This window comes from Amphiura filiformis, chromosome 9 (assembly GCF_039555335.1).
Source record: "Amphiura filiformis chromosome 9, Afil_fr2py, whole genome shotgun sequence".
Classification (NCBI taxonomy): Eukaryota; Metazoa; Echinodermata; class Ophiuroidea; order Amphilepidida; family Amphiuridae; genus Amphiura; species Amphiura filiformis.
The window spans coordinates 60,431,315-60,458,861 of NC_092636.1; the positions used below are offsets into that span (position 1 = coordinate 60,431,315).

Consider the following 27,547-nt stretch of genomic DNA (forward strand, 5'->3'; position numbering starts at 1 on the left):
TTAAGTAATGGTCTGGTAAATCCGCCATCTTGATTTGTCGCTCATGGAGAGCAGACTGTACCTCCGGCTTTTATCACCTAAAGCCCATTATGGAATGATACTTTCCATTTTAAGCTTGAGCATTACAAATTGAAAGTTTGCACATGCAGTGATTAGTGTGCATTTTTGGCACATCGTGTTACATGCTGTATGCAAACAAGCACACACTTTTGATTTAGAGAATAAGCGATAGGAATTTTTATTTTGCCTATCCTCTATCGTGTGATAGAAGCGACAGGCAGGTCCAATATTTTGAGTAGTGGATGCGGCGCAGCCGTATCCACTACGATAAAATATTGGACCTGCCTGTCGCTCATCATAGGTAGAGGATAGGCAAAATAAAAATTCTATCGCTTATTCTCATTCTTAGTCAGTTAAATATTATTTTAATAACTGTAAACAAATTTTTAAACAAAAACTAAGTTACCGTCATAAAAACTCTGTTGCGCGTTGCAGGCGTATTGCTAAGCGCGTTCGCGTATTCCGCACTAGTCTACGCATCCAGCACGATACATACGCGCACCTCTACACGCATGTTACGCATTATCAAGGCGCATGATGACGTGGGGTGCGTCTACGGCCTGATAGACGGCACCGAAATCATGCGATTGTCCAATCAGAAGAGACGCCACCCACCAGACCACTCCCACTGACTAAGAATGAAGTTTGCCAGACGCATAGTGAAATAACCCAGTTGCCTCCATGAGCAGCGACACACAAACATAGCAAAGTTGGTACTCTCTGATTCTACCTCATTGGTGTGTACTTATGTATATAGCTGCTATGTAACATGCTTGGCATCAAAAATTGATCCCAGACCAATATACTTTGCTCAACCTAAAGACATTTAAGCAAGCTAATCATACATCACCCATAGTGCACTTTGGGTAGATGCTTTGCGCAACTGCCTGCACGTCATTCTGTATCAGTCCACGATTTTATGAGTCTTGTGACTGATAGGTTGGGCAAAGTATAGTATAAGAATCAATTGAGGTCAAAGGTCATTTTTCAATCAGAATACGTCAAATTGGTGCACTTACAGCAAAGGTGTGATGGCCTGTATCAAATCATTAAGGATATGCATTATACAAAAGATGTATGGACAAAAGAGGATGAATGTGGTGATATTAAAAAAAAAATTTTAAATAAATGGAGAGCCAAGATGTTAGAGATGGCTGAGGAGATTTCACCCACAGCAAATGTTGCTGAAGAAGAGGATAATGATTTTAAACGTTGGTGATTCCATCTGACCAAAAAGTTAGTTTTTCTGGTTGACCAGATTTGATTATCAACTAATTAATAATGATTTTAATCTCATGCTTGTGATTGCAGCCAACAAGAAACCATCTCCATACCAACCAGCAAGAGTAAGCAATCCTGCAGCCAAGTACGGACCCTCGGTAGCACGTAAAGCCCCTGCAGCCGCCGCAAAGTAAGTAGGTTGTATATTAAAATTGGATGTAGCTCACATTGTAACTTAGTCTTTATATCCCATGTCATGACCATATAGAAGACACTTAACTTGGTTGATGCCAACTAGCTGAACAAACTATTATGTGGCGGCAAACCGATATCAACAAATCACAATTCTGTTTGATGAGTGCTTATGAACAGTTTCAATACAGTAAAGTGTACACTTACAGCTTCTAACAATATACATTTATCTTCACAAAGCACAAACAAACATGACGTCTTTCATGTGAAACTCATTGTGTAAGATTTTGAAGAAATTTCAATGGACAATGTGCTCTTTCCATTCTGGTCAATAACACTTATGTTGCTGTAATTATGAATGCAGTCAAGACTTGTAGTTGGACAAACGCTTTGTTTAGTAGACTTCTCTTATTAAAGATTTAATCTCCAAATGATTTTCTCTCAGAAAATTTAATAGATTTGTTGTAACATATTGTATTTTCAGGAGGTCAGCTGACAGGGAGAAAAAGGGACCAGATAGTAAAGAATTAGAAAGGAAGAAGAAAGAATTAATGGACAAAGAACAGGAGAGACGCAACAGGGTAAGTCAAGGTATCCTATAGAAGTTATCCTAATTTTAGAACTGGTAAAAACATACAAAATACAAATATCATCAGGAGAACACCAGAGTAAAAGGTGTTGAAATCAGGTACATAATCACTAGGGTCATATTCAAGGGGTGTGGATGACTGCCTCTGAGGTCTCGGCATTAAAAAAAATTTAATATATGTATTTAAAAGTAAATGTGTGGCCTGTTCCTTGCTTTACAAACACATTTGGGACAGTCAAAACTGATTGCTCCCCCTGTCAGTTTGAAAAGTTACTTTGAAAATCAGTTCTGCATGGTCAAATCCAGCACCTCTGGAGATGTTGCTCTCTGAATACGACCCTGATGAACATGAAGAAGATGGCATAAAGAAATATAGTAACTTTATTGTCTTTCCAGAACAGCTTTGTTGCCACTTTTACCTTGCTGGTTTAAAACAGTATGACTTAGATTTGGCTGGGATCAAAGTTATGACATCAATCAAACAATTTTTACTATTTTCGGTCATAATGGTGAACATGTTTAAGGGGTGGTGCAATAATTATGTGTACCCCCCGGGGGGTGAATTATAGGGGGGGGCAAAGATTTTTTGGCAGGCCAAAAGGGGGGGCAAGCATTTTTTGGCAGGTCGAAAGGGGTCAAGCGATTTTTGGCAGGTCGAAAGGGGGGGCAAGCAATTTTTGGCACAGATATTTTGGGCACCGTTTCTATATTATGCCCTAAAAAGGCGTAGGAAAACGTTATGAACACGTTCAAATATGCAAAATTTCCTGCTCGCTGCGCTTGCATTATATGTTAAGACAATTTAAGGTTTTAAATTCGGGTTCCCAAAAATCTTGCAAGGGGGGCAAAGATTTTTGGCACGTCGGGGGGGCAAAGGTTTTTGGCACGTCGAAGGGGGGGCAAAGGTTTTTGGCACGGCCAAAGGGGGGGCAAGCAATTTTGGCAGACCATTTTGAGAATTCACCCCCGGGTACACATAATTATTGCACCACCCTAAGTTGGCAATTTTGATTTTTGACTTTAAAGGTATTCTTATTATGCAAAAAAAAAGTATTTTTAAACTACAGGGGAAAGAAGAATTACGCATCGCACACTAGCACAATTAAACATGAATTTACAAATGGAAACATGACATGCATAGGCAGATATACCAGAGTAAAAACTCCGGACAAACCTGCTTGTGTAGGAACTTGACCCCCAGACCTCTCGCTTGACGGGCGAGCGCTCTACCACTGAGCTACACAGACTGTCCCTGATAAACAGGACTCAAGTCTGGTACTTATGGATATGAGCAATCAGAATCAGGGTAAACAATACAAACAAGTTGAAACAACACATTACATACCAGTGTACGAGATCAATTAATGATGATACCCGCCAGCCTAATATAATCATACAAACAATGGAAGAGGCTTACGCATAATACACTGGAACATGAAAACATTCAAACATTACAATTTAGTGCACGAGATTAAATTAATGATTTGATCTTGTGCACTAGTCAAGTTGTAATGTTTGGATGTTTCCATGTTCCAGTGTATGATGCGTAAGCCACTTCCCTTGTTTGTATTTTTAAACTAATTTTCTTCAACTTTGATTTGCACATAATTTGGCAGTCAGTCGGTGGCAAACTCTCAAACCTTGCATCAAGTGAAAACATTGTGATGAAATGAGACCAATGAGTACCTGATCCCAAGGGCGCTTGATTGTTTGCAAACCTTTGTTGTGCAGCCCTTTGTTTTTACCAGAACTAGCCTTAGTATTTGGTGTTGTGCACCCTTAAATTTCTTAAATGTCGCCCTCTATTGATGAGACTTGCAAATATGATATAGAGGGCAGCAGACTTGTTTACCGAAATAAAGCAGCTGGCACTAAAATGAAAGTTCATTTGCACCCAAGTTGCTTCTAATATCTGATCAATAATTTTTAATACAATTGTTTATTTGTTTATGCTTATTTAGAATAATTAAATATGAAAAATTATTATAAAATGCTTAAATTATGATTTTATAGAAAACTGACACCATAGACTTTATATTCATATATTGGTTCTTTCCATAGAGATGCATTGTACAGGGCATAAAAAGGGCATCTGCCTCTATGGCACATGGGTGGCTTTCGGGCTGCCTGTGTGGAATCGCCATCTAGAGATTTCGGATGCATAATCTTTAAAAATAGTGGCTGTTGGTTGTCATTTGCACCGACGCCCAATAAACAGTGCAAAAGTAGAATTTGTCTTAAATCCCCTAATCATGGGAAGTATGTGCAGAGAGTAGATATTCTTAAAGGGGTTTCTTTTCCAATGCAAAAATACTACAAATTTTGGTGGTTTGCGAGTGAAGACTGTCCGCACTGTCGACTGATTACGTAACTGTTATGAATAATTTAATTTGCATATCTTTTAAATATATTTGTTTATATATTTGTCAGTTAACAATTTTATTTATGCCATATTAATATATTAATTTTGAAACAGATGAGTAGGTAATAGTCTAATACACAACACATCCCAATACAATTCATTGATTTCAAGTGTTTATTAAAGCAGACTTACCAATGGATGACATCCTTTTTTGTGTGTGATTTTCAGGAAATTCATATGCGTCAACAGCAACAACGTCTTGTTGAGAAACAAAGGGTAAGTTTCTTTGTAATTTAAAATGAGCTCTATAATGTGACCCAATCCATTGTTTACAGACAGAGGTGCATAGAATCACAGTTCTTTCCACAGGTATTGTCCTGTATCCGCAATTGCAGTAAAAGCCTAACTTTTTTTTCAATTTATTATTTAAAAGTGGTGGTCCAATGTTTTCTATCTTACATTGAGGCCTACCATTAAAACTATCTGTTTCCAAATTTTGAATTATGTAATAATACCCCATAGAACAGAATCTACTTTGGTTGTTGTTACCACTTATTTGTTAACACTATCTTAATGAAACCTATCTTGGGCTTTTGAATTTTACCTGGACAGTGAATAAAATAGGAGCTTTCACCTGATACCAAAATCACTGTTTTGATGAGAAAAATTGGGGATGTGGTTTAGGATAGGTGTCTTACATCTTTAAGTAACATGAATTTCATGAAAAATAAAAATAACATCTTGCAGGAACCATAATACCAAATTTTAGGTTTCTGCAATCTGTATATATATATAATGCAAAATAGACTTAACATAATCATATGTCAACTTGTTCTCTAACTTGAGTTTTTAATAACATTTCCATTATACTAGATGCATCATATGAACAAAGCCAGAGAGGTTGGATGGAAGAACACACTACTTGGTTCAGATGAAGCTAATGAGGTCAGTGTTTACATGCACCCATCGGGGGGAGGGGTTGTTTGTATGGGGGTGTCATTGTACTAGATGCATCATATGAACAAAGCCAGATAAGCTGGATGGAAGAACACACTATTTGGTTCAGATGAAGCTAATGAGGTCAGTGTTTACATGCACCCATCGGGGGGAGGGAGGGGTTGTTTGTATGGGGGGTGTCATTGTACTAGATGCCTCATATGAACAAAGCCAGATAAGCTGGATGGAAGAACACACTATTTGGTTCAGATGAAGCTAATGAGGTCAGTGTTTACATGCACCCATCGGGGGGAGGGGTTGTTTGTATGGGGGGTGTCATTGTACTAGATGCATCATATGAACAAAGCCAGATAAGCTGGATGGAAGAACACACTATTTGGTTCAGATGAAGCTAATGAGGTCAGTGTTTACATGCACCCATCGGGGGGAGAGGGAGGGGTGGGTGTATGGGGGTGTCATTGTACTAGATGCATCATATGAACAAAGCCAGAGAAGCTGAATGGAAGAACACACTACTTGGTTCAGATGAAGCTAATGAGGTCAGTGTTTACATGCACCCATCGGGGGGGGGGGAGGGGTTGTTTGTATGGGGGGTGTCATTGTACTAGATGCATCATATGAACAAAGCCAGAGAAGCTGGATGGAAGAACACACTACTTGGTTCAGATGAAGCTAATGAGGTCAGTGTTTACATGCACCCATCGGGGGAGGGGGAGGGGTGTTTGTATGGGGGGTGTCATTGTACTAGATGCATCATATGAACAAAGCCAGATAAGCTGGATGGAAGAACACACTACTTGGTTCAGATGAAGCTAATGAGGTCAGTGTTTACATGCACCCATCGGGGGGAGGGGGACGGGTGGATGTATGGGGGGTGTCATTATACTAGATACATCATATGAATAAAGCCAGAGAGGCTGGATGGAAGAACACACTACTTGGTTCAGATGAAGCTAATGAGGTCAGTTTTTACATGGGGGATTCATGCTCCCCCAGTCGGAAGTGAACATTTTGAAGAAAAAATGTCTTCTGCCACTCAATCAGGCTTGGTGCCTCCCCCATTTGAATGACCCACGCTACACCACTGATGTTTAATTGGCTTGAAAAGAAGTTGTATCATTTAATTGAGACGTTCACTCTGTGGTATATTTACAATTTGGTTGATGAACCATAAGAATGTCTGTCCCTGTGTGATTGCCAAGACTTGTCTTTACATATGTATTTTGTAGGTATTCTAAAATGGTAACATGTTGTAACTATAAAACAATACAAGGAGGCATTTATATGATGTGCCCTATAATATAAGGTATTCTATTCTCAATACATTGTGTGTGTTTGTTTCAGAATGACAAAGCCAGTGATGAACCTCCTAAGAAAGAAGCAAGGATGGAAGCTCAAGATGTAATGTATAAAGAATAAGTTTGTTTTCTGTACACTGACTGATCCTGTAAAAACACTGCTGACCTCATTTTTTAGGAAGGAAAAAAAAACTGTTTCTTCCACCCAACTGTAATTCTTCAAACCCAATAGAAAAAGTGTGTTTTGTTCAATTCAATTTTCAGTATTCCTATTTTGTGTAATTTGGCCATTTATCCAGAACACCCAACTGTGTTACCATAATATGTTCCTCATTAGATTTAGATGCTGCAAACTTTCTTGATAACTCAGTGGTACAAAAAATGTTGGTACAGAATCCCCGAGGTTCCTGGTTTAATACCTGGTCCCTTGGCCAACTTGAAGGAAAGAATAATGCATGATACAAAGTTTCAAATGAGCTCAGATTTCATTTGGTTTGTGGTGCTTTCTATTCATCCCAAACAGGGTGCCAAGCCATTGCGTGAGAGAGGCAACTATGAGCAGTATAATAATTACCTAGACAAACTCCAAGCCAACCAGAAACAAGCTAAACCTGGGCCTGGTGGCCATATTGCATTCCGTAAAGATGCTGAGGACGCAGCCATTAGGCAGAGAATAGCAGAAAGACCTGTGTCGGCAAGTGCTGCTGAAGCTGCAAAACGAGGAGAAGATGGCAGGTAAATGAATTGGGTCTGGGTACCACAAAATATTGCACTTGTGTGTTTTTGCCCCTGACTTGTTAATAGTGATTTTCTTTACACTACATAGTGAAATTTGAGTAATTTTTCATTAATTTAATTTTTATTTTGTAAAGTATGATACTGTGTTATTTCTATCTTTATTTACACTGTGTAGAGATGCATTTGGGTCCTGAGGATTGGGCTCAAGTAAAATGCTCAAGCCAGGCTATAAAGCCTATAGTGAGCATGCTGACCAGTATGGAAAGAAACAATTGAAAAAAGAACAATGAAAATAAGGTCACTTCCAGCAAATCATTTGAACAATTCTCCTTGGGTCAAGAGAGAGGACATTTGTAATCCAATCTCAACTGCCACAGAGGCTCAAATGTGACAGGAATGTCTGATATGGGCACTTTGACAATTAGCGGGTAATGATTAGTGAAATAGTAAGGGATCACAAGTGGTGTTCTTCACTTGCTCAATATGTTATGTTGAGTTTTGAAATAATGATGCAAATTGAGATGTGGAAAAAGATTATTTATTCCCATTCAGAAAACTTACTCCATTTCTTTTTTAGCTTATTCAGCACAATTTTCTATTACTTCTTCTGATTCTTCTTGAGATTAACTTTCACTTGTGAAAGGTCTTGGTGATCCCAATCTGAAAGCTGTAGGAGCAAATGCTAAGATTTTGTTGGAGTCAAATCATGTTTCTTTCTTCTTTTCGTCCAGAATGAGAGGTGCAGAAGCAGCAGAAAGAGCTAAGATAGTGGAGGAATTCTTGTCACGTAAAAGACAGGCAGCCGCTTACAAAGATAGAGGTGCAGCACCGTGGATGGTAAATATATAGTCTCAACTTACTGCACATAATTAGGCCTAAAAATAAAATTGTTTGATTGGTGTAACATGAAAAAAAAATTAGGGTAGGTCGGTCGGCAATTTTTTTTTTTTTTACACACATTTTAAGCTGAAAATCGTGAATTTTTCATTTTTTTTTTAAATTTCAATTTTTCTTTATTTTTTTATCCATTTTTTGCAAAAAAGTAAGAAAAAAGGCTAAGATCAGGCCTATTTTTAGGGTCGGTCGGGTTACGCCAATCAAACAATTTTTTTAGACCTTAGCACCATCTCATTAATGGGCTATTCCAATTGAAATCCATACACCCCCTGTGGAAGATGTGACCTTAATCTCTCATACAGGGAGTGTGAATTTCAAATGGGATTAACAGAATGGTTGACTCCATTTGAAATTTACACTCCCTGTGTGAAAGGCTAAGGTCATGTCTTCCATAGGGGTGTATGAATTTAAACTGGAATACCCCAATTAGTGCTCCCAGTGGACTTTCTATGTTGCACCTTTTCGCCAGCCCATTCGGGGCTGGTACCTGTTTCAGGTTTGGGGTCAGTTTACTCAAGAGATTATATTTTAGTGGTATTGGAATGATTTTTTTTTTTTACTTTTTGTGGTTAAATTTTTTTTTAATATTTTAATTGATTTGTTAGGAAAAGTAAGTATGTTTTGCCGTTTCAACGAAAGCAGTGAGTATTACCAAAGTTATGTTTGAACTAATTAATTATGACTTTAAAAGTTTAAAGGCCTAAATGTAACAATAATATAGCATCATATGGTCAGCAGAAGAAAATCTGACATCACCTATGATGTCATATCAGTGTCCTTGACCGGGGTCCTTACTCCTTGACCACTGAACAGCGTGATATCATGTTGATAACAGATCTATAGAATCAAAATCTTCATCATATCCTCGGATCATATCACAGATTCTCAACAATCTGTGATCATATGGACCATATTGATGTGAAAGTAGTTATCTATCATATCCTGTGTCGTTTTATGGATAAAATGACTCAAAATGTTATTGATGAAATGGTTGCTATCATAAACATCAGTTTTGTCTTTTCAACGGGAAAAATCCGATGCAAAATAAAGTTTTTAGGGCCTAGCTATAATATGGGCATAATTTATGCATATAGTATTGAACAATGTACCCCATTTGACATGCACTTATAGATAAATAAATTGTCTTACTTTATTAATTTAATAACTTCTTTATTATAAATAAAATGACACATAACTATTTGATTCATAAAATTACATTCAACAAAATGATTGAAGAGAAAACACACAAGGCACTAGGCAGACTGTTATAGAATGGAGTATGTAAGATGCCATGTCCATAGCTTCATGAGGAGTTTCCGACTAGCAATCAACATGATCAGCACATTCAGAAAAACACAGTTTTAGAGTGAAGATTGTAGTGAGTAACCAGTCCTTTATAAATGTGCTGGCCACTATCTATTATAATATAGTAGGCTTAAACTATACATTGCGAATTAATTAAGTTATTTTAAAATAAAATGTACATGTAAGTTAACTCAAACCGCAGTGTATATATATGAAAGCAGTGAAATCGGACATTCCTAAGCGAAGATATTGAGTTCGTAAGTTCTGGTATTAAAAAATTGGAAATTGAGATATCGTGGGTAAAAAGCTGAAAAGACAAAAAAAACCTACGACAACAACAACAACAACAACAACAACAAAACAAACAGACCAGAACAATTTGGAGTACATGTAATGAATTAAAAGAGTTGACATGAGATTAGGAATTAATGTTTTCTGCTGTTTCAGTGTGCATGTTCTCATCGTTGATGGTTTGGTGGACTGTCATGTAGATGTAAGCGTGATCCTAAAAATGCCTTTCACATTGACCAAAACTAATTACAAGACCTCTTCTACATTGAGGCTGGCTTTCCCTTTTAAAGGGAATTTTATTAAGCTCCTTTTTTTTCTTTTTTCCAAATTGTTAAATCACATGACAGGAAAACCATTTGGACATTGTTGAATTTCAATGACTTTGACATTTGTTTACAGTTTATATATTTTATTATTGTGAGTTTCAACATTGTGTCCATGGAAAATGGCCATTTTGACTTTGAGAACATAACACGCTAGATTTGCTCCAAAGCCAACCTATATTTTTCCACCCGATAAAACAGAAAAAGAACTAAGACCAAATGCCATGACATATTCTCTCTGACACTAGTCTGAAGTGCTATAGAAGGTTGGCTTTGTAAAATTTGCAGTTAAGATTAAAAATTAAATAATGAAGAAAGTAAGTATCCTATATGCTTCACCCTAGCAGGACAGATGACAATGCGAGATACTATTTTAATTCTAATTATTCTATCATTAATTTCTTGGGCTTGCATCATTTATTCCATCCTCACATATATTAACCTGCTAGGTTGAAGCATATAGGCCGCATCCTTTTCATCAATATTTTATATATGATTGACTGACAAGACATAGTGAGAGAGTTAGTTGGCTAGTTTAGATTACCTGTGTACCAACTGTGATCTGAGATAGTGCAGTGATATAAAATCTGGACCGACCGGTAATCAAGTGAATGTGATTCAACCCCTACTGAGTCTTGATTTTTGTTCACTCTCTCAATTGATTCTATGTCAGTTTGCCAGATTTTCATAAAGTCATTTATAAATTTCCTGAAGTTTAAAGGGTAATTTGCACACTAAGACTATAAGTAGGAAACCTGGTGTTTCTCAGGCAAAGGCATTATTATTGATGAGTTTCTTATTGCATCATCTTTTAGGGTGCCCCTGCACAGCGGCAGCAGTCACCACCACCAGCAGAAGTACTTCTACCATATGGGGGTGGTCCTGGAGGGGCCATGAGAAACAAACATGGAGAAGAGCAGGTAAGATAATAAAGGGATTCAGGATTGGCTATGATAAAAATAAGATTCAAAAGTGACGAGGGACCTTGAGAGAGCTATTAGAGGTAAATAAAGATCTAAAGGATAAATTATGAGGGGTCATGATAGGACTTTGAGAGGTGAAAATCTTAAAGAGTTAGTAAATACCTATAATTATTCATTTGTATTGGGTGGGTTTCTAAAAGTATACATTGTTGAAGAGCAGGTGAGTACTGTTCTTCAGGAAGAAACAATTGTAATGTTAAAATGCTCATGCAATTTTCATGTGACAATATATAAAGCAGAGCTATAAACACTGAAAGGGAGCTAATTATACCAGAAGAAATTATTCCACTGTGTCATCATTTACTTTTATTACACATACACAATAACTTCTCATAGGGCCCTAACAATAAATACACAAAAGATACTCATTCCATTAAGCACCTTCACACTCCTTTAGAATTTACTGAGGTGTTCCAGAATTGCCCTGCTTAGATGCAGTTGTGTTATGTGACAATGAGATTGATTTACATATTTTGGCATTTCTAATGTGCTTGCACCTAAATGTTGTGCATGTACTGTGAAATTGGAGACTTTTGTGCTACATTTCTTTTGCATTCCAGGCAGCTACTGCGAAAATACAAGGCTCAATTATATTCCTTTTGTGTATAGGTCAGAGTAAGAAAGCTTAGAATTCTGAATTTATAAAAACAATTGAAATTGTTTAAATTTGGCAAAGCTTGTGAAAGAATTGTGCAAAAGAAAATATCCCTTTTTTACAGTACACCATACTGGTGTCACTCACTCATAATCACTATAGGTACTGACATTTTTGAAAATATGTAAATTCATTATCAATCCTGCACTATTTGCACCTACTTGCCTGTATACACTAATTAGTAATACACATATCGTTCAAACCAGTACACAGCTTTCAGTGCACCTTCTAACTTGATTTTATATGGCAGGAATACTTGGACCGTCTCAAAGCAATCCGTATGCAGAATTTTCAGGAGAGACGTAATTTGCAGCAGAAAGTTGCAGCTGGAGGCAAGGCTGTCAGGGTAAGATGAGTGAAAAGTGTAATATTAGGTAAAATATATACATTATTATCTGTTCAACTCCAGTGACACCTCATGCATATTTTCCTGGCTAGGATTAGGCAAATGTGCACTGGAGTGTCATGAAAACTACATGCCTGTGAAATCTCCACTACAGAGCGGAAATCCGCTTTTTTTTTTTTTTTTTTTTGACCGATCAAAAATCAAAATAGTGTCTGAATACTTCTGATAGCATTACGTGTCGCAATAAAACGACTGAGAAATGAGATTAACAATGCTTGAAAGGTCATGAACCCGGGTCATGAAACGCAGGTCATATATAACATCAGCGCAATATTCTTTGATTCCTCGCTCCGTACTCATTATATATGTTTGTTTGGAACTGCGCCCATCGGAATGATGTTTAAAATGGTGCCGTAGGGAAATACGAAATATGTGATTGTTCATAAGCGATTTTCAATCTGAACCATCCATCGCAAGTTTCACATTTGATGTCATAAAAATCATGTGGCATAATGCTAATACCCATTTGAATTTTATCCAAAGGTCCAGGAAATTAATGAGGTTTTACTCGAACTGGAATAGATAAAAAATGATACATTGACTGATATATATGTGACACAAGTGTACTCCAGATAAGAAACTGGTAGACTTTGTTCTATTTTGTTGAACATCATGGCTACCATAAAGGGTAATTTTGTTCAGCGACGCTCACATTTTAGCAATGAAATGCAAGCTTTATATCTTCAATTTATTGCCAGTATGCACCAGTGTTGTAGGTCTCGAGACCAGGTCTCGGTCTCGAGACCATCTCGAGACCTGATTTTGCAGGTCTCGGGTCTCGGATGTCAAGGTCTCGGTCTCGGTCTGGTCTCGGTCTCGGTCTCGGACATCAAAAGTCTCGGTCTCGGATGATTTTAAGTTCGAGACCTGTCGAGACCTGAAGAAAAAAAATATAATTTTCTGTTGTTCTTTATAACTTATTTTGTACCAAAATTTCATTGAATGTTGAAAATAATCATTGTATTGAAATACACTCAACTTGAATATGTAGGCCCTACTGTTCATGTTCATAGGCCTACTGCCAATTTTTTTAATTTTTGACTGCATATTAAATACAAATAGTTTAAATTATGAGAGAGTAATCATGCGTAAAATTGGCAAAAACATGTTTGCCCTAAAATAATAATATGATCATTTCCTGTTTTTTAAATTAATCATCATGAGGCCTCACCGTGCCCGCCTCTCTGCTAGCATGCTTCAGATTCTCATGTTTCTAAAAATGAGAATATAAACCTTTTCAAGTAAAACAATAACTGTGCAGAACTGCATTATACAGTATCATATATTATATAGGCCCTATGGTTAAATTTACCAGTTTAAGTTATCAGTGATATTTTAATGCAATCAAAGCAATAGCCAGAGAGGGGTGTCTTTAGGGTGTCCAAAATGGTCAAAAATACCTTGTTCTACAAAATCAGGGTGGCCACTTCCTATGCACGGAATAGCATTGAATTTGTACTGTAGTTTGGTAAGTAAATTTTCCGTTATATTTTAAACCCACTGGTAGGAAATTTTCCGCTTTTTTTCGCCTGAAACTAGAACTGCAGCCCTCTATATTGATTTTTCAAACTAAAATGCTAATACCTATTTGAATTTATCCAAAGGTCAGGGAATTAATGAGGTTTCACTCGAGCTGGAATATATAAAAACTGATACATTAACTGACATTCACTGTTACACTAGAATGTGACACATGTGTACTCCAGATGAGAAACTGGTAGACTTTGTTCTATTTTGTTCTGACACCATTGCAAAAGAGGATCCGAAGTACACCTGGTCATCAGTAAGGATCCTGTACCTTGTAAATAAGCAAATGTTGACACCCGCTCATAAGTAAGCATCCTGTACCTTGTGAATATGCAAATGTTGAATGGATAATCTATCTCAGCTGTGCTGAGCTGATGCAACATTGAGTAGCATTTACCTAATTTCAGTAGAGATTTCAGCACATTGTAGTAAAGGAGGATACCATGATGTTGTTTGCTTCAAATAGTTACCAGAAGTAGGTAATACAGTTAGAAGATATCCACTTGATTTGTTTCATTCAACAGCCAACTGTCTTGAAAACTACAGGACGTCGTTGGGTAATATGATACAATGCATGAACTGATTGATTGCATGATTGGCCATTGTAAAACAATCTGTTTGTAAACCCAACAGACTTCCTATATACCACTGGTTATGGTGTGTGATTGCATTTTGACATTCCATTATGTTTAGTGAAATGGTGATGTGCTGTTTTGTTAGAAGCAGCTGCTTAGCCAGATCACAGATTTGTCAGCAAAATCGGAGGCAAAATGTGATGCGATCAAGCAAAATCAGTCGGAACTCGGAAATATTGATTTTGAGATATAGCCAAACAAAGGCAATATTTCCTTTTGTTTCCTCTTGTTTTGGAAACTCTTTAATTGCTCATATCTTGGAACTGGTTGTTCAATTTCAATGGGGTTTTCTGCAAAATACAGCTTTGCAAATGCTTTTTACTATACTATAAGGAACTGAAAATTTAATATTCCTGAGTTTTGACTGATTTAGCGTGATCGCATCACAAATGGGTTTATCAAAGGTGTTTTTATTTCAGTAAGAAATTAATGTCATTTTAAACTAATCCCAATCCAGAAAAGCATGAACCTGAAAACACTTGAGGTGAAATTTAGGTGCTTTTTAGCACATGATATTGTTAAAAACAAAGGTGTGAAGAAATTTTATGTATGCCAGGGGAATTCTAAAGATTCACTCTGACAGCTGTTGTGCATTTTTGCATGACTTATATGGAATGCATACATTAATGGCTATTGCTGGTAGAGAACCCTCTTTGTTACCATATTGATTTCCATTCTTTACCAAGTTGTAGCAAGTTGTGAGAGGAGCATAAAAATAAGCATGATAGAGTACTCTTATATACCACTTATTTTGGAGCTAATACTTTGTTTCTCGCCTTTGTTAACTAACACCAATTTGTTAACTAATCATCACCACTGTTTTCCATGACTCAAGTTGTAACCCTAACCCTAATACCTTAACCAAAGCCTTACCTCTAACATTTACCCTAACCCTCAGGCTAAAACACAGCACATGATTTTATATATAGATGAAGTAAACATAACAGACCATGTCACTGTGAATAATTATGTTTATGTTAATGTTGGGTGACGTATGCAGAATGGGTGCTCATTAGTAGATACCGTCTCCTTGCGCATAATTTTCCCTACAACACCTGTATTACACATGTTTGCAATTTCTATCAAGGTCAAAAACATATGCAAAGATCAGAGATGACAGTTTTCAGGTTTTAACCTGAAATCAGGTTTTTTGTGAGTTCAAATTCCCGCGTTTTTATTTATTTTCAGCCTGTTTTTGGGATTTTTGGCCTGCATTCACACGCTTTTCATGTTTTTTGAGTGAAACTGACTGGCATCTCTGAAAGATGAGCAAAGGCTACAGCTTAATAATGACAGCATATCAATTATTTAATTGTGATCAGCGTGATAAGCGAGCAAAAGAGAGTGGCATACATGATTGGTTAACGGTGCAGTGCCACACCGTCAATCACCTGTTTGGTAATTCAAGAGGATTCATGTGTGACATGAATTTAACAAATTTTTAATCCAGATTCAGCAGTCTGTCAAACTCATCATGATATGATGACGTAGTTAAATTATCAAGTGATGGTAGTAAAAGCAATGAATGTCAAATCATTTTGCTGCTCAATAACAATTTATACAATATTATCAAAGTACTTTTTCTCTTTTGGGTACATTATCGGGATATACATGTGCCATCAAACCCTTTGCCAATATGAGAGAAATAATCATTTGTCATTAATTCGGCAACAGAAGATCGCATACAGGCCAATTTACAGACGAGTATGTAGTCATATTCACCGCATGCTTAAAAGTCAAAAGTATTATCTTAATGGCCTCATTTATACTCCATTTACCAAAAAGTATTTGTCAATTTAAGCTTCATATTATTCCATAATATCCAATTTTCTTTTCAAATATTAAATCTGTAACATGTATGAATTATTTCATTCTAGGCATCCCTAGAGGGTCAAGATCCTAAAAGTAATGCTGAAGCAAGACGCAAGAAAATTGAAGCATTGAAGGTAAGCTGCACTTTCCCTTATTTGGTTCCCTTTTTAAATAACTAAATTACAAAGTTTTGAATTTATGGAACTATTATATTTTATTGAAACTGCTATGTTGGATCTGATACCACCAGACTTCATCAGAGTAATAATTTGGTAGTTTGTGTGCATCTCTAACCAATTACGACGCAGTCTATATTTTATTTGACCTCAAGTTTGGTAGTGATGTAGGAATCCCACACAGCATATACACACACATACAAGGGGAATTCCAACATGCTTGCAGTGCAAACCATGTAGAAGCACAAATGTCACTAAACGTGAGGTGAATTGAAGTGAACCAGATATGGCTTGATCATCTGTAATTGCAAAATATAGTCCACCCAACCATAATCCAAAAACCCTAAACTTAACCCTAACCTGATTTTGGGGCAGACTGGTTACTGCAATTACACCCTGGATTCTTATAAATATAAATTATATATGACACACTGTGATATCAGATCATAGACTTACAGAATGATGTAAATGTTTATTATGAATAGGCTCAAGCTGATGAAAAGGCAGCTAAACTCAAAGAGCAGCTGGAGAAGCAGAGACGTGATGCCTATGAGAAGGAAAAGAAACAGTGGGAGGAACATGTGAGTATTAAAGAGTATTTCTATAGCGCTCTACAAATAACACAGCACTTTTGCTCCAAAACAAAATACATATGGAAAACAAAATAAAATAAAAACAACGACAAAAAATTACGCATGTCTTCAGAAGCCACTCAAAAGCAGCAGCAGATTCCGCTTCTCAGACATAAACAGGGAGCGTGTTCCAGAGCTGGGGCCCAAAAACGGTGAAACAGCAATCCCCGGCTCTTTTATTGGAGCAGACTGTATAGAGCCTTGTTTTGTCAGATGATGTGCGAAGCCTGCGACTGCTTCTAGATGAATATGGATGATTATAAAGCGTGGCACTAAAACTTTCCCAGCATGGGGTCAGTGTTACAGAGCTTTATCCCATCATATTGGAAACATCTTTGCAATGTGATCCTTTTAGTAATAGCTTACTCTATTCTTTCCATTAAGGGTATACGATGTAGCAGAAGCAGCAGAAAAAAAGTAGTTCACAGCATCTTGCGAATGGTAGGGAGCTTTAGCAAAAATTGCATTGCTCAATTCATAGCGGAGCGCGTAGAAGAATTCAAATATCACAGATATACTTTTGTAGGTCCTGTGGTTCATGAGTTATGTTGTAAAGAGGGCTGAAACAACAACACTTTTGTAAAACGTACATAACTCACATTAATAACAATAAATTCAGCAAGTTTTCAAAGTATATGATTTGTAGAATGAACTTTTGCAAAACACCAAAGTTTTATTTTTCAAAAATATATTGATTCAGATAATGAAAATCGATTTTTGGCTGCTTCGACCAACAATACCTCGTATACCCTTAAATGCCCCATACCTCATTAAGCACCCACCCACTGACTTAGCAATTTGAATATCATGAAATTACTTATGAAGTCCCACAGCCCTTCTAATTCTTTTTATTTTGCTTTCATTTAGCCTAAAAAAGAATATCAAAACTCTCTGCTTAAAATTCATAATATTAATTTATCATCGGAGATTCCTTGTAACAAAGGCTCTTCATTCCAAATTTGTCCGTATAAGCGCCCATGGGCCGTGATATTTCATGAAGGGTGGGCGTTTATTAGGGACTAATTATAGTGTATGTGTTTACCTTTATAAAAGCTGTTTCAAGCAACAATGGCACAGGGGAGGGGCACCGGTCACCGACAGTACTGTCTTGGTGATAAACAATTACAATAGCATTGGATTTGTACGGGGGAGGGGCACCGTTCGCTGACAGTACTGTCTTGGTGATATACAATATCATTGAATTTGTATCCATATTGAAATCATTAATAAGAGTATGACATGAACACAAATGATCACTTTGCATATTAGAATTTTTTTTGAGTGGGCGTTTAATAGAGACTGGGCGCTTATTAGGAACAAGATGGTATTTTGCAGCAATTTTTGTTTCTCCATCCATTCTGCCATGGTCACCATATTTACAGCAACAAAAAAGGTCCTGGATGATATGATTTGGGATTCTGTGATTGTAAACAATGGAAAATAAATGCCCAGCAGCACCAAATTCAGAACTTGCAATGCCTACCGATCATAAATCCTCTTTATGTGATGGACTCATCAGGTTTTCATCATAAAGGTGATACATCATCAGAGCTTATGATATGTTGTAATGCTTTGCAAAATGACCTCATCAGTGTAATGTCATAGACTTATTCCAATCAGCCGTCTACACTTCGCATGTCTGTGTATGCTTCGTAGTGACGACTGATTATCTTACAGTCCATATCGTGATGGACTTCTGAAAACTATTCAATGCGACTTTGGTTGTGCGTCGTAGCGTGACTGATTAGCGGCGCTCGTGTACCGCACCGCTGTGACAAGATCGCGCTCTGAACTTCTAAAAACAACAAACTCGGTCAAAAAGGTCAATTTGGACACAACTGAGCATACTCGATGCCACAGGAATCCTGTTGCAAAATCTGTCACTTTTTTTCCACGTAGTTTTCTCAGTCGTCAATCCAGACGGTTGACGACTGAGGGCAGCAGTCAAGTAATGTCATAGTTAATACAACAATGTTTAATGCATGATGTATTATTGTTATCACACCTGATTTCTCATTGTATCTCATTATATATCATTCAACAGCTTGCCAGAAAACAGAGAGGAAAACAGAGGTAAGTATATCTAGATGTAAGTTCACATGGGTCCACAGAATTCTAATATACACAAGAACCGATTATCCCTATACCGATGCGTGGCCGCCAACGTAACCGTCCCGGCTGAAAAATGAATCAAAAAAGGTACGGCAAGAATTTTTAGCATCACGACGTCAAGTTCACTTTTCAATATGCAAACTGTAGTTAGGATAATGAAAACGACTGGTAAGCAAGTCTACTAAATGACCTCAAAATCTGAAGAAGAAAAATGGCGGACCGTCGCTGGACTCTTTCCAGAACTAATGCAGCATATTTAGCCATTGTCAACATGGGGTCATCGCCAAGAATATTTTCCTTAAATAAAAAACTAACTCCTCCGCTATGTGGTATTTCACGATATAACGTTAATGGAAATAAAAGTGTAAATGTTTTTCGTGTTTCGAATCGGACGGGTGACAAGCTCTAATGACGTCATGATGTAAACAACATAATCGTCATTAATAATTAATTAGGTAAACCCAAATATGGAGGTATCCAAAAGTATGCTAATTCGTAGTTCAACAAATCAGAATACGATCCTGGTATCCATTCAATGCAAATGAGTTGAAGGAGGTTACGTGAACATGTACACTAATTCTCATCTAGCTTTACTAAAAGATCTTTGCATGGGTCCTGATAATCCAGTCTGATCCAGTATGGTCCAGTCTAACAGCAATCTGCAGATACTGTAAAACATTTTTAACTGCAATAATTCATTAACATTGACAATGTCAGATATGCTTCATTAAAGAAACACAATTTCAAGGATTTTGTCAGCTTTCTTATTGAAGACAAATAAATTTATTTATCACCCATTCATATGTGACATTTTACAAGATGATTGAGCACTCACAAGTTTGAAAAATTACAGCAGTATAACATTTTACAACTGTCATCAGTGTTTTGAATGTTTTTAACCTTAACTATATTACATTAACAGACATGCAAGCAGGCAGAAAAGCAAAAATCACAATAAAGTAAAGTAACACACTATAAAAGATTTCATATGTTGAATAATAATTTTTGCTGTTATTCTATTATTTTCAGAGAACCAAAGCAGGTGAAACCTAAAGGCCCAGCTGCACGTGGTATGTAATACTTTCAAATACTTTTATTCTTTCTTCATATTTTAGGGTAGTGTAGCTTCCAATGCTGTTCCTGTTTCACCAAAAATATTAGACCCAAAGAGTACCGACTTCAAATTGCCCTGTGTATAACGGTGTGGTAAATCCCCCCGCCATATTGGTTTGCTGCTTATTGAGGTCAAATATTATAATTATATTGTTATTTTGACAAGAGCCAAAAATTGAACGATTGAGACATCTTTAAGCTTGAGTGTTACAAAGATTTGCACACTAAGTGCTTAGCGTCCATTTGTAGCACAACATGTAGCATGCAGAACACAGACAACCGGACACTTATAATCGGAAGTTTGCCGAGCACGTAACAAAATTATATGGAGGTGCACGAATTACACTCTATGAGTGACACACACAGTACAAAACCGCTACTCTTTGATTTTCTACTTCTTTGGTTTTCATATGTCATGTATTGATCTTTTATATTTCTATATTATTTTCAGTCATTGGACTTACAGGAGTTTTACACGATGTTGGCATTGAAGTACCATCAGCTATTGTAAGTATTTCCATTACATCTTTTATTTCTGACATAATCTTATGCCAAAGGATTAGATATGAATCATGAGCTATTATCACTTTTATTGTTATTTGCTCCTTAGTTTTGCCTATATATCAATTTTGTTATTATCGACTATGGTGTGACTGGATCCGATCATGTCTCATATAGTGCTTAACATAGTATACAAATATTGACTGCTATTAGGGGCATAGTTAAAATTATAGGCTCAAGGTGATCACCGCGGGCCTATAATTTTAACCATGACCCGAATAAAGCAGTCATTATTTGTTTTATTTATATACCTCGTTAATATAGATTTTTGTCATCTGATTGGTTAAAAAGCCTATTTTATTGTTAATAGGCTAAGGTAAAATTTACAAAGAAAGTTTTTCGTTATGAACCGATCGCGCCACCGCAACTGGCAGGCAGCGCGTTGGCGCCACGTCCGTAATGTGAACACGTCATCGCGCGCGTAGAGTTTGATTGGGACGCACACCGATGATGTGAAAATGACTATGCCCGGGGAATATCCTTTTTAAAAGACTATTGCCCGGGGCATAGTTCAGTTTTTACGTAATTCTTAAAAAAGGAGGGCATAGCTAATTCAATGACTGCACTTTTAACCAATCAGATGACAGGAATCTTTATATGAGGTATATAATTACTAATATTTTATCTATGAGATATATCCATATTAACTATGATATTTAGGCCATGTTTGTGATGTAATGAATATTCTTGCAAGTTAAAAACTTTTTTGATGTTTGTTCTTTTTTTCGCAGCAAATTGAAGAACCTAGTAAACCAGACATGTGAGTATCAAGATTAAATTGGGTTCATTTTAAAATCCTGTACATATTTAATAGATCTTATATCATAATTATCAAGGTTTATATCAGAAAGTGACAACCAGCAGTCAAAAAGAAATACAAAAAAAAGAAGAAAGAAAAGCAGGATTTTATTTGATTGTCAAAGAAATAGCACAAAAGATCTATCCTGTGCTCTTTCAATGAAAGTTTGCAGTGCAGTTCAATTTGAACTCTTTTCTTCTCTGCTTTGCAGATCAACCAATGCAATAACTAGCGAACCAGAAGCCCAGAAAGACCCTGAGGTATGTTACCATTTATTACTTCTTAAACTTTCCACATGTTCTTGCTGGTATTGCGTTGTACATCTCACAGTGTCAAGTAACTTCTGATACATAACCTATGAATTGTTTTTACGTACAAGAAATCAAAAATACCCTAATAAACAAGCACATTGAGGTTGACAATATGTTTGGCTCCAAATATTTTATGTCAGGTGTTCAAAAGGTCCCATGATCATGGGCTTGAATTGTGTGATTAGGTAGTTGGAAAATTTGAATTGGAAAGTCAAAGTTAATCCTGCTTATAATTCACTAGTAAACATGAAATATGTAATGTTTGTTTTAAATGTAAAATGCCACACCTATACCTAACAATGCAGCTTTTCCTCTATATGACAATAGAATGATGCAAATGATCGTAGGAAGTGGATAGGTGGCGAGACAGCTGTGGAAAGACTAGGCAATATGCCTATACAGGCGGATACTGTCCCTGTACAGATGGATACCGTTATCTTCAGAGGCAAACAGGTGCAGACAGCATGGCCATACATTATGATAGATGTCTTTGCTTTGCATGATCTTCTATGCATAGTCTTTGTAGAGTGTACAGAGGCCTTGTGGATTTAGAAGGCAGTTAAATGATACCTCAAAAATATGCAGTATTTATCTTTTAATTTTATATTTTTTGTTCAACCACATCCTGTGCTCTGAGTTTATAATGATTTATAATTATGTTTCTTTTATGATTTATAGCTATTTCTTTTACTAATGACATACAGTTTCGCTTGTCATTAAAGTAGTGTGTGTCTTCAGCATGCAGGATATCATTTGCTATAGTTTGATCAGCTCTTAATAGGCGGGAAATGTTAGGCTTTTACCACTACGCCAAAAAGTAGACCCACGTTAAGAGTGCTGTTAGTTGACCTGTCTGAACTATATTTTGTGTGTTAAAGAAAGCAGACGAAGTATAGGACTTGAATTAATAATTTTGTGATGCTTCTGGCGAGATGTCACAAAACAATTCTCAAAATAAAATATTTTGATATTAGTACGCGATGTTATAAGGCCCGCCGATTACGAGCTGATCAAAGTATAAGTGTTGTTTATTTTTATATTATTTGCAGGAACTATATGTTTTTGTGGATTTTTGTTTTGTTTTGTTTTTGCTCTTTGTTTTTTTTTTCCATGTATGGTTGCATGGCATGTGTGTGTGTCACTGTATGTTTGCCAGATCTGTGTATATGATCAGGGTTGTACTTAATCTTTAAAAACCTCAATTTTTCTTCCTTCAAAATTCCAAGTCCTATATTTTGATTACTCAAACTTATCTTAAATTATCATCTGCCTGGTACTATTGAAACTTACCCCATCAAAGTTACCAACCAGTAATATAGGTGGTATTCAGATATGAGATACTAGTAACTTGAAATGCACAGATCTATTTTTCCCATGGTAGGCCAAAAAATATTAGCCTCTGTATTGTCCAAGAAAAGCTAAAAATTGCTGACTGGAATGGCTGAAACTTAAGACTAGATATTTGACATGATTACACAAGTGATGCATGATATAAAATGTTTAGATATGGCCTGCTTTCGTCAAATAGAATATTAAGTGATACTATATGATTAAAGTTTGTGTGTTTCTCTTGTTGTGTTGGGAGGGAGCATTCCGCATTAGACTTTTCAGACCTGCTATTAGAAAAAGACTTGGAAGTTTCCTGTTGTCCCTGTTTTTGGAATCTATATAGGTCCAGGAATCTTCTGTCCTGGAAATGTTGGCATTTAGTGGGAAATGAGAGTTGGCTTCCTCAAATAACAAATATATCATCATAATAAGAAATGATGGGAAATATTGTTACTTGTGTGGGAAATATGGCTTATCTGCCCTGAAAAAATCAATGTTTTTGTTCTAAGGCCAGTTTGCTTTTATTTTAGATGGATCTGACACAATTGTCATCAAGAATGACGTTGTAGTTGTCTAGTTTCTTCATTTTGTTTTTGTAGATTTCAAGATTTTGTCATGATATCCCTATGTGAAGAAAGAATCCAAGACAATTTAGCAAACTGAAACATCTCATTATTTTCATGATCTGAAAATACTGTTATTTAAGTTATGGAACTTGTTTTGAAACATAAATGGAAATTGAGGCAAAACTTAAAAAGTAACTATGTCCTTGGTTCAAGTCTTCATTCTCTTTATTCTTAATTGATTTCAGGAAGTTGCTGATCGTAAACATTGGAAAGGAGGAGAAACAGCAGCGAATAAACTCTCCAATTTGCCTCTACAAGAGAATACCAGTCAGGTGCTTACATGCATGCAAACTTGATTTCATTTCATTTTTTTTTTTTTTTTAGGTTTCCTTAATTTTAATTGGTTAGACCTTATTACAGCATGCTCTGTGTGTCAGTAACACTAAGCTTGATATAATATATATAGCCTGCTGTTTCATACAGCAAATTTCTGGCTTTTTGCTTCTTTTGAGATTTTAGCATTTGCAGAAGGCTCATATTTTTCTAATAACCCCAGTAAAATTTAAGGCCTGAGATGTATTCCATCAGATCCCACTTGGTGGTATACCACCCCTGCTATAGAGGCCGTCAGCCTTTCACCATCTTGTGGGTACAAACGATCTGCGTGTTCATGCATCGGACACTACGCACAGGGCGCAGCTTGCCATGCAGCTGTTATCACACGTCGATGCAGTGATTTTGCTGTTCACGTATGGAGATCGCGACCGTCACAGCATGTACCCACAAGATGGCGGCATATGACGTCACGCTGACGGCCTCTATTGTATGGGCCATTGTGATGCACATGTTTTGCTTCTATTATCCAAACTGCTGAGAGTGAAAACTTGGAATGAAATTGATGTATTGATAGGGTAGAAAACACCATATGAAAAAAATTGGACCACCTGCTTTAAAAGCAACTTTATCTCTTAGGTCAAGTCAGTCATTTTCTTTATTCGTATGCTTAATTGATTCCAGGAAGTTGCTGATCGTAAACATTGGAAAGGAGGAGAAACAGCAGCGAATAAACTCTCCAATTTGCCTCTACAAGAGAATACAAGTCAGGTGCTTACATACTTGCAAATTTAAATTTGTTTTATTAAGATGAACACTTTATTTATAATATACCCTTTTCCATCATAGTGCAAAAATGCATTAAGTTCAAACTTGGTAGGTTTTGTGTGTATCTCGTTTTGGTGTACAAAAGGATTTGGATTATACCTCCAATGTTCAAATGCATTGCTGGGAGGATATCATGCTTTCGACTTCGTGTTTGTCTGGCCATTTTTAAAATCCCAACAAATAATAAAGCTTTGTCTTTTATCCAGATTTAAAAAATATATAATCAATACTCACAGACACACACCAAATATGTGTAGTGTAGGTTTTCTATTTTATAAACCCATATCATATGCCCATGTACTTACTCTATATTTTCACCTATATTCCTTTTACACAGATTCCTTTAGATCGTAGGAAGTGGACCGGTGGAGAGACAGCTTTAAATAAGTTAGCCAATCTTCCTGTACAGGAAAATACAGGCAATAGTGAGGTGCACAGATATAAATATCGATATATGCATGCTACAATAATTTTTATGCTACATTGAGTTCAACAAAGACATGCTGACACAATGGCTGTGTGGTGAAATTGCCTTGAATGTGATTGTTAGGACTTTTGTTTTGGTAGTCATTGATCCTGCAATGGCATTAGAGGTACTACAGTTATGCAGATCAAAGATACTGTGTGCACTTTGTCTACTCTGCTGTTAAGTAACCAGATTTATTTAATCAAAGACAGAATTAAAAAGACCAGTTTACGTTCGATGTCATCTGTCAATTAAACTTGTGCACAATTTGTGTACAAGCGTCATGAGGATTGAGTTCCTGAACGTATCGGTAAAACAGTGTGTCTTATTGTTAATATTGCACTGTCAAACATACAAACCGTCTCAAAAGTTGGGTCTTAGTATAGTAGGAAACTTTCTTTCCTGAAGGCACCATGTCAACAATGGGTCAATCCTTCATGTAATTATTTCGTGTAAGCTAATCCTAACCCTAACCCTAAGCCTAAGCCTAATCCTAATCATAACCCTAATCCTAACCCTAATCTTGATCCTAACACTAAACTAACCCTAACCTTAACCCTAATCCTAATTTTGTGTAAAATTACATGAAGGAATAACCCAACAATGCCTAGAAAAGTTTTGCCGTGTAAAAAAAGTACCATAAGTCTGTTTAAGATTATATTGGTCACAGTGATAATCACATGCATTGAGTTAAACACAATACATGCAGGCAAAGGTAACACCAGCAGGGGTGTGAGAGTTCAGATTAAAATCTGAATTCAGATTTTTTGATCTTGATTTTATCTCTTTTTCTGCACTTCCTCTGTACAAAAGTATAGAAGCTTCTTCAAATTTCAGACTTTTTCAGATTTTTTCAGATTTTTTTATCTGTTGTCACTCACACCCCTGATCAGGCGCATAACCAGGCTGGTCGCTCCGAGGGGAAAGAGCATGGGTATTGAAAAATTTGGCCTGGTTTGAGGAAGAACGTCAAACCTGATCCAAAAATTGGTTATCAATTTGCATTTTTTCCATCATCTGAAAATATTTTTGAGGGTACAGTCTGCCACACCCTCTGGTTACACCATCAGGTAGTATTCTATGTATTTGTCACATACCTTTCAAAGTTTGTTTGTCTGACTTTACTGAGCTGAACACACTTTACCTAAGACTTGTGGAGGATATATTTTGGAAAATGAATTGCCAAAATACAGCTATGGGTGTATGTCTTTGTTGCACCAACACAGCGTCTAGTGTATTGGATTTGTATTGTTATTGGTATGCATGCTGTATTTATTATTGGTGCCAAGGTTTCTTACAGTACTCAATGACCCCTCCCTGCCTCAGTATATTTTGTGATAACCCGCAAATAATGGTTTTCTATTTCCAAGTATGCTAACAAACAAATTAATGGGAATTTCTACTCATGTGGCAACTATAAAACAGGGTATTGACCATTACAGCTTATACAAATTAATGTACTGCATAGATGCATAAGCATCTTATGGGCTGCGACATGTAGTATTAATTATGCCTAATACCGTAACCACCCGGGTATAAGCCCACCTTCGGCTATAAACCCACCCCCTATTTTTCAAAACATTCTGGGAACAAGGGTGCACTCAGGTATAAGCCCAGTACTAAATTTTCGCCAAGTTCTTAAATCAAATCAATACTTTGCTCTCATATTTAAGAACAAATATAAAAAATATCAGTTGATAATTAACATTCCACACTTATAATTTTAAGAAATTGACATAAAAGATAGAAATTACTGGTACATTGGGCATATACAAATGGTGGTGATTTTTCTTATTTTTAAATTCAAGCACTAGCCCTTCCCCGGTTATAAGCCCACACCCATTTTTGAAGTGAAATCTGCCATCTAGGGGGGTGGGCTTATACCCGAGTGGTTACGGTAATATGTGGCACAATCTGGTCCATGGAGGCCAAGTATGCTAGACCTTTGGTGTTTTTAGTATATGATAGCCTAATGTTTGTATGAGGTAATCATTATAGTAACTCTACTTTCAAAAATGCCTCCATGGACCAGATCGTGCCTCATATAAGCTTATTTTATTGGGGTCAATT

At 36.6% G+C, this 27,547-nt stretch overlaps 1 protein-coding gene and 1 non-coding gene across 3 annotated transcripts in view; both read left to right on the forward strand.

Annotated features, from left to right (window-relative positions):
- The window catches only part of LOC140161252 (serine/threonine-protein kinase Nek1-like), an 83,847-nt gene that overhangs the window by 16,846 nt on the left and 39,454 nt on the right, over window positions 1-27,547 (forward strand). The window contains exons 12-32 of one of the 2 annotated variants that reach the window (XM_072184712.1): window positions 1,372-1,471; window positions 1,958-2,054; window positions 4,653-4,700; window positions 5,298-5,369; window positions 6,726-6,782; window positions 7,203-7,414; window positions 8,149-8,254; window positions 11,049-11,153; window positions 12,122-12,217; window positions 14,329-14,361; window positions 16,317-16,385; window positions 16,913-17,008; window positions 19,104-19,132; window positions 20,201-20,241; window positions 20,736-20,791; window positions 21,577-21,605; window positions 21,856-21,904; window positions 22,283-22,408; window positions 24,096-24,182; window positions 24,868-24,954; window positions 25,349-25,441. In XM_072184712.1, the coding sequence (XP_072040813.1) occupies window positions 1,372-1,471; window positions 1,958-2,054; window positions 4,653-4,700; window positions 5,298-5,369; window positions 6,726-6,782; window positions 7,203-7,414; window positions 8,149-8,254; window positions 11,049-11,153; window positions 12,122-12,217; window positions 14,329-14,361; window positions 16,317-16,385; window positions 16,913-17,008; window positions 19,104-19,132; window positions 20,201-20,241; window positions 20,736-20,791; window positions 21,577-21,605; window positions 21,856-21,904; window positions 22,283-22,408; window positions 24,096-24,182; window positions 24,868-24,954; window positions 25,349-25,441 (1,688 nt within the window). The remainder of the gene's footprint in view (window positions 1-1,371; window positions 1,472-1,957; window positions 2,055-4,652; window positions 4,701-5,297; window positions 5,370-6,725; window positions 6,783-7,202; window positions 7,415-8,148; window positions 8,255-11,048; window positions 11,154-12,121; window positions 12,218-14,328; window positions 14,362-16,316; window positions 16,386-16,912; window positions 17,009-19,103; window positions 19,133-20,200; window positions 20,242-20,735; window positions 20,792-21,576; window positions 21,606-21,855; window positions 21,905-22,282; window positions 22,409-24,095; window positions 24,183-24,867; window positions 24,955-25,348; window positions 25,442-27,547) is intronic. The other variant, XM_072184713.1, reaches the window with a different exon arrangement.
- LOC140161446 (U11 spliceosomal RNA) lies at window positions 4,144-4,273 on the forward strand. The gene has a single exon (XR_011860135.1). It is a non-coding gene; the product is annotated as a U11 spliceosomal RNA (small nuclear RNA).